This window comes from Myxocyprinus asiaticus, chromosome 27, assembly GCF_019703515.2.
Source record: "Myxocyprinus asiaticus isolate MX2 ecotype Aquarium Trade chromosome 27, UBuf_Myxa_2, whole genome shotgun sequence".
Lineage (NCBI taxonomy): Eukaryota > Metazoa > Chordata > Actinopteri > Cypriniformes > Catostomidae > Myxocyprinus > Myxocyprinus asiaticus.
Window position 1 is genome coordinate 36832269 of NC_059370.1, and position 7468 is coordinate 36839736.

At 36.8% G+C, this 7468-nt stretch overlaps 1 protein-coding gene across 2 annotated transcripts in view; it reads right to left on the reverse strand.

Annotated features, from left to right (window-relative positions):
• Positions 1 to 96: 96 nt before the first annotated feature.
• The window catches only part of LOC127417577 (fructose-bisphosphate aldolase B-like), a 204357-nt gene continuing 196985 nt past the window's right edge, over positions 97 to 7468 (reverse strand). The window contains exons 1-9 of one of the 2 annotated variants that reach the window (XM_051657601.1): positions 3297 to 3446; positions 2382 to 2494; positions 1947 to 2158; positions 1619 to 1673; positions 1368 to 1528; positions 1130 to 1213; positions 870 to 1044; positions 589 to 788; positions 97 to 456 (exon numbers count right to left, since the gene is read on the reverse strand). In XM_051657601.1, coding sequence (XP_051513561.1) covers positions 361 to 456; positions 589 to 788; positions 870 to 1044; positions 1130 to 1213; positions 1368 to 1528; positions 1619 to 1673; positions 1947 to 2158; positions 2382 to 2493 — 1095 coding nt within the window. In that variant the 5' untranslated portion in view covers position 2494; positions 3297 to 3446 and the 3' untranslated portion in view covers positions 97 to 360. Of the gene's footprint in view, positions 457 to 588; positions 789 to 869; positions 1045 to 1129; positions 1214 to 1367; positions 1529 to 1618; positions 1674 to 1946; positions 2159 to 2381; positions 2495 to 3296; positions 3447 to 7468 lie in introns of those variants that run through there. The other variant, XM_051657602.1, reaches the window with a different exon arrangement.

Below are 7468 nucleotides of genomic sequence, written 5' to 3' on the forward strand. Positions count from 1 at the left end.
TTTCCAACCACGTTGTTCTTCGTAACTCACCACTCAACAGCTAATTTCCAGCTGACAAGAAAATAATAATAATAATAAAAAACAAGCCATTAAAGATAACTTTTTTTTTATCATTTATTCCAAAATGAAAGCCATCGCCCCATGAATAAAGAAAGATACCACTCCAGTGTTATTTAAATCCAGTCGAGTCACGATGATTGACAGTTTTGGTCATGTCTAAAAATACAAATGTATAATAAACAAGTGTACACTTTAACACAATGTAAGGTCATCTTGAATAGATTTAGTGTCTTTGCATGTAAATTGTCAATCTGTATCGTCCAAACCAATTCAGCGATATGATGGGTTGTTTTGTTTAGTTTAGTAGACATAGCTTGCGGTAAAGAGGGACTGTGTGGATGCTTTATCAGCCTGGCCTGCGGGTTTGTATTCACCTTTTGACGCCAGACCATTGATCTGAAGAGAAACAATCACAAAAATGATCAATATATGCAGTTTAAATATTGCGTAAATTAACACAACACAGTGATGCACAATATAATTTAAAGTTACAAGAAAAGGTTGATCATGACAACTATGATTGCCCACCTTGGCACGTGTGACAAAGGCATCCTGTGCAGCCTTCTTATTCGCTGCCTGTCCCTTCCATGCAGCAAGAGCTGAGGCCTGTAGAGCACGACCATAAGAGAAGGTCAGCTTCCAGGGTTTGTGCAGGGGAGTCTGGTTAATGGCGTTCAGATTCAGAGAGGCTTCTTCCTCACTCTGGCCACCAGAGAGGAAGCAGATGCCTGAGGAGCAAAAGAGAGATGTTAGTATAATGAGGACAATCTGAAGAGCATTTAAATGGAGACCAGCCACTGAGGACCAACCTGGTACAGCAGCTGGCACAGTGCGTCTGAGAGCAGTAACTGTTGCCATGGCAACCTCCTGTGGTGTGTACTTCTTGGTGCAGGAGTGTCCAGCAGTGACCATGTTTGGTTTGAGCAAAGTGCCCTCCAGATACACATGGTGGTCAGAGAGAGCCTTGTATACAGCCGCCAGGACCTTGGATGTAATTTGTAAGGAATTACCTTCATTGGGTAATTTGGTTTTGCTCTGCTTTTAGTATTTATTCTTAAAGAAAACTTGCCTTCTCAGTAACGTACTGGCACCGTTTCAGATCATGATCTCCGTCTGGGAGGATCTCAGGCTCTACGATAGGCACCAGGCCATTCTGAAAGAAAAAGAGGCAGAGTCAATCAGAAAAAGAACATGTAGACTTGTAGTTTGTAAGACAGAATAAATTAATTATTGGCACACTCTCAAATGTTGAGAGTCATGGAAAATTACCAGGATCCCATAAACAAAGCAAATTCTCTTAGATATACCTGTTGGCAAATGCTGGCATATCTGGCAAGAACGTTAGCATTTTCAGCAATTGCCAGAGCAGAAGGGCAGCTGTCGGAGATCTTAAGCACACATCGCCACTTGGCAAAATCACATCCATCCTTCTTGTACTGTGCACAGCGTTCAGACAGACCATCTAACCCTAGAGAAGCAAGGCAAATAATTGGTTTATTTAAATATCCATACAAGTTAGGCAAGGTAAAGTTCATATTACTTGGAAAAAATGATTTACCCTGTGTGGTTGTCTCTCCATCTGTACCATTTAGTCCTGCTGTACCTTTGTCCACCTTGAGACACAAAAGTACAATTTACTTTGATACTTCATTACTTGCCAAAACTATATTAGTGAGAGGACTTAGTGCTTGCATACTGAGAGCGAAGGCAACTGCTATATCACTGTGATTATGAAAGGGTTCAACCAACAGTTCTGTGATTAGTTTGGTTACTAAACCATCTGTACAGTTACAGCAAGCATAGAAATGTATAATCAAATATGAGTACACACCAAACACAAATGAAGTCACAGCTCGTTTTTGCCCTCAAAACATCTTCAAACTCACCTTGATACCAACTATGATGCCCTTATCCTTAATGACTTTTGGAAACAGAACCCCTTTGTCTGATTTCTGGTACAGTGTTTCATGGAAAAAGATGACACCCCCCACACTTTCAGAGATAGAAGTGTCGACAGAGAAGAGGAGGTCACGGAAGCTACGGCGGTTCTCTTCATTGTTCTCCACACTGATCTTCTGAAAACGCTTCCCCATTGTCCCTAGAATATGAAACAAACATCTAAGGATTTCTGGAAAGCAAGCTTGAAATGACAGCTTAACAAGTACATTTATTATTGCTATTGCTGTCAGGCTGATATAGCAATAAATGCAATAAATCCTTCAAGATAACAAAGTGACCTATTTAAAAACTGTGGAAGATATTTTTTATGAAATATTGCATAAATATACTCTACTATAAACTCTGAAACATCATGCTCCTACCTGTGGACTCATCTGCAGCCAGGATGCCTTTTCCAGGAGCTACAATGCGTTGGGCAATTGTGGCAAGCTCCTGCTTCTGCTCCGGAGAGAGGGATGGAAACTGGTGGGTCATGCTGGGGAAAAAGAGGAGGGCAGAATTTAAATTATTTGCAAAAATAAATAAATAAAACGTGTAATTTACAGAACTTCTGTTAATTGACTCTCTTAGGTCTTTATTCCTTCCATCTGTAAATATTTGGCATAGCAGCTGAACTTTAGTCCAGAGAAAGATAGTCTGGCTCCTCCCACTGAACAAACAAGATCAGGGTTCACAATTTTTTGGTAAAGCCAAAGATTTGTGCAGTTCTAGCGATTATGTGCTGCTCTCATGCAACAAGTTTCGTGCAATAACATTAAGAACTGTACAACCGTGCTCATAGCCATTTATATCCTGATTTTATTTTATTTTTTTAAATCATAAAAAATTAAAATATTTAAAATAAATCATCTAAATTACCTCCCTTTTTCGCAGTATATAAAAATTAAAGTTTCATGCGTAAATAAACTGCTAAATGCATTGCTCACGTAAAATGCACAGTGCATTGCCTGCGATGAAATCAATCATTTTATCAGACCACTACATAACCAAGGTAGCTCTAAAATCCTTTGCATTTTGGTACTGTAAAATATGTCATTCGTTGATAAAAAGCAGAACCTGTACACGCGACATCATGCATGCATGCACAACACACCTCTTTGCACAGTCTCGAAGTTGAAATTCACATTCACATTTAAAGTCAGATACTTTATGGGTTAACCCTTTCCAACTTCATTGATTCCTACAGTGTGAAATTAACATTAATTCCGATTTGGTAATATATGATGACAATAAGACTAAAAAAAAAAAAAAATGTAAAAGTTAACAGCCATCCTTACTTGCTTGATCTGAAGGTTAGTAGCGCTGTGTATTAAGAGTAGATGAAGAGGTCTCTCCACACTCACGCCGCAATTTCAATGGATCGGGACAGAACTATTCGAAGGAGCTTGTATTTATTTCAGTTGAGAGCAGAGGCTGGACAAAAGTGATGCTGGACGGGCGTGCGCAGCCTCCGGTAACGCCATTGGCTGGGATATTGAACGGGTGTGTGAGAATACAATATCTGCCTATGTGGACTTTGACAGCCTTTTAACCCTAGATGTTCCATAATACAGCTGTATCACTGATTAGAACAGCATAACTTTGAGTCAAACATTTTTTTTTTTCCAAATTATTTTTTATTACTTCACAAAATCTTAAGTAAACAATGCATTATTCAATCACGCCAGAAGCTCATGGATGACACACATGAAATTTGAGATAGCATTGAGTTGCTTTTCAGGTTTCTTCAGTTTCCGAATTGTCTTACTCAAAGTACAGGTGCACTTTGCAACCTTTTCTGTGGAAGTGCTGACCCTGTAGTGTAATGCACACTAGACTTGAAATTCATATCTTAGCAATAATCCAACTGTTCAACTGAAACTGTGGGTTATTTTAAATCCTGAACTTGAAGACAAGGAGATAGCCTATAGCATTATAAAAGGCGAACCCTGCTGGAAAATCCAGCTTAAGCTGGTAGCTGTGTTTTGCACCATGGTAGCTGGTCCAAGCTGGTCCTAAAATGGTCGACCAGCTTGGACCAGCTAATGACCAGCTTGGACCAGCTACCATGTACCAAAACACAGCAACCATCTTAAGGTGGATTTTCCAGCAGGGTGTTATTATGAAGGGTTGTGTTCGGTTGGCACATTGTGTTCTACTAAAGGAATATTCTGTGTTCAGTACAATTTAAGCTAAATTTTGTGGCATATAGTTGATTACCAAAAAACAAAACAAAAACAATAAATCTACTCGTCCATCATTTTCTTTCAAAAAAGCAAAAATCAAGGTTACACTGAGGGACTTACAATGGAAGTGATTGGGACCATTTTTTGGAGGGTTTAAAGGCAGAAATGTGAAGCTTATAATTTTATAAAAGCACTTACATCAATTCATCTGTTTAAACTGGTGTATTATCTTAACTATAAAGTTATTTAAATAATTTTTACAGTTGTTTTAGGTTTTTAAGGGTTTATGGCGTAACATCGTCACGGCAACAAAGTTGCAAATTTGTATGTTGCTTTACACAGAAAAGGTTAGTAAGCAATTTTATCACACTACATTCATGTTAACATTCATATTGTTTAAGTCTTGTGGCTATACTTTTGAAACTGTGAGAATTTTAATGTTTACGGGTTGGCCCCCATTCACTTCCATTGTAAGTGCCTCATTGTAACTCAGATTTTTTATTTTTTGAAGAAAAGGAGGGACAAATCGGAATTATATTTGATGGTAATCAACATTATGCCACAAATTCTGTCGATTCAGTTTAACTTCTATTGAATATTCCTTTGTGTGACCACTATAAGTAAAGCTCAGAGGACCCTTGCAGTTAGGACTGAAATATAGCATTTCATTGATGCTTTTAAATGTGTGCTATAAATATTATGACCAATTATTTAAAAAAAAAGAATAAAATAAAATGAAATATTTCTAGTGAATTAAAAGAAACATCCTGTGTTGGCATGAAATTATGCTATTAAAATAACTTTTCAATTCTCTAGGAATAATTCATTATAATGTTATTTTCTGAAACAATCTCTCTCTCTCTCTCTCTCTCTCTCTCTCTCTCTCTCTCTCTCTCTCTCTCTCTGTGTGTGTGTGTGTGTGTGTGTGTGTGTGTGTGGTTAACAGACTTGTTTGACTTGAGCAGTTAATACACCAATCACAAAACTATGAAAGGTAGTAATTGTGGGGGAAAAATACATCAACAGCAGTTGATAAAATCAGTTTGGCAAACAGACAGGCCATTAACAAGCACACTGCATGATGTAAAGACAAAGACGTGCACTGACGCACAGGCCCTTGTACAGCCTGTGTACATAATCATAACATGAACTCTGTATTCAAGGGCAATGATTCCAAATAGTCCAAGTTGGTGCGCAGAACATGAAGCACATAACTGTAGATAAACTCTTTGAGCAGAGCAAAACCACACACAGACACACACATAAATAAAAGGCAAATATATCAGATACAAAAAGCAATGAATTTTGGTTTATTTGCCTGTGTGAATTTGTTAAACACATAAATATCACATAATACACAACAACTACACAATCAGCTTGTAATGGGGTTAGTTTTAAGAAGTGACCTGTCCACTACTCTAGGCCTACTCTACTGTGCATGTTGTGGATCTTTTTTTAATTTTCAGATTAATAGATATTAATTTTTCTTTAGCTATTTTACCCTTATCGTTGTATGTTCCTGTTTTTCCATCGCAAATTACGTAGTACATTTTATTGCACTATACATTTTTTTCTTGAACATATTAAAATGTTTATGTTAGGCACAAACCATGTTATTCATTGTGTATTCCGAAATTAATATTAACATGTTTATATTAATATTAGTCTAATTAATAGTAAATAATGCATTTGTATTGCATTGTATTGTATCTTCCCTAAATTTTAATCCCTCATTTTATTTTCATACTTTTCCATTGTACATTTTATTTTCTTGATTAATTTTATGCTTCAGTCTAAACTATCTCCTCTTGTGTCATCTCATCACTGTGTATGCCTAAAACTAAATTTATATTAATTTATGAAATTGTATTGTATCTTCACAGTTTTAATATGCTTATAATGTATTAATATTTTACCATAGTATATTTCAATGCACTACACATTTCATAGTATATTTTATTTTCAACATATTTTTTTATTTTTTTTGCTCCTCTGTAATAATGCTATAATTACATTAATAAATGATTAAAAATATTGTTAATATATTAATAATAAATATAATATTATCTATATTTTTTACTTATTTATTAATATTGTTTTATCAATATTAATTAAAAACGTATTGAATTGCATTGTATTGCACTGTATGGTATCCACCTTTTTCCTGAACGCAGAAGTGTTCCACGATTCGACTGTTTTCAATTTCCGATCTCCGGTGTTTTCACTCGCATCGGCGTATATTCTTAGTGGGTAATGTAATGTTTAAGGTATTAAATTTGTTTAAAAATTGTCCAAACAAATGCCGATACTTCACAGAATCAAGATGACTGTTTTGTTATAGACAGTGCCTCACCTGAGTGTGTAGATGACATGAAGCGATGGTCAGAGGTGAGTTACGTTGATATCATTAATCATTAATCATTGTTATGACAGACAACAACTGCACAAGTTTAGCCTGAAATTCATTTTTACACCAAGTAACACTTAAAGGTTGTTGTTCTCCTCTGGATCACTTGTTTTGGCAGTTTTTACCAGCCTGACCTCACAGTGAAATCAGAAAGAGTAGATCAACTTTTCTTTCGTCAAAATTGGTAGACGTTGACCGAAATTCTGAAACACTGCACCCAGTGGCCAAAGCGGTAAGTGTTGTAGGGCATATGAGCATGTATGAGCTCCATTTATGTCCAGGAGAAGTTGCCAAAAGCTAGTAGTGAAGCAAGTTGTTTTCAGCTTTACAGGTACAGGTTTATACAATGAAGAGAAAAGCATATATTTATAGATTCTATCCCCAAACCCAAACCTTACCTTAACCATTGGTGGAGTAAAAAAAGTAATGTTAGAAGGAAAAGTGAAACCTCCGAATCATGCTCGTCATTGATTATTCAAACGTGTTTACTGCCTGGCTTTGAACCCTAGTATCCCACACAGCTGTGCAATGCGCTGCCATTCGCACCAGGTGGAAAGGTATGCACATTGAAACCACTGCAAACATGTCTGATAAGAATGCTGCATGTCAGCGCGTCGGCATACAGTCGCCGATCCTAGGGTAACGAAACTATCGGAAACATCATGCCGACTTCACGTGTGATCATGTTGCTTTTTACTTGGCATCTCAAGACCAGAAATACAAAACAGGCAATTAGAATCATCATGTCACCACCCAGTGGTTGCTCGGGAAAACTTTGGATAGTACTGAATTGTACTGAACCTTCGCAGTATTCTTTTAGTAAAGATGAACAGGAAGTAACAAGAGTAAAGGAGTATATTTGGCTAAAATACAGAAA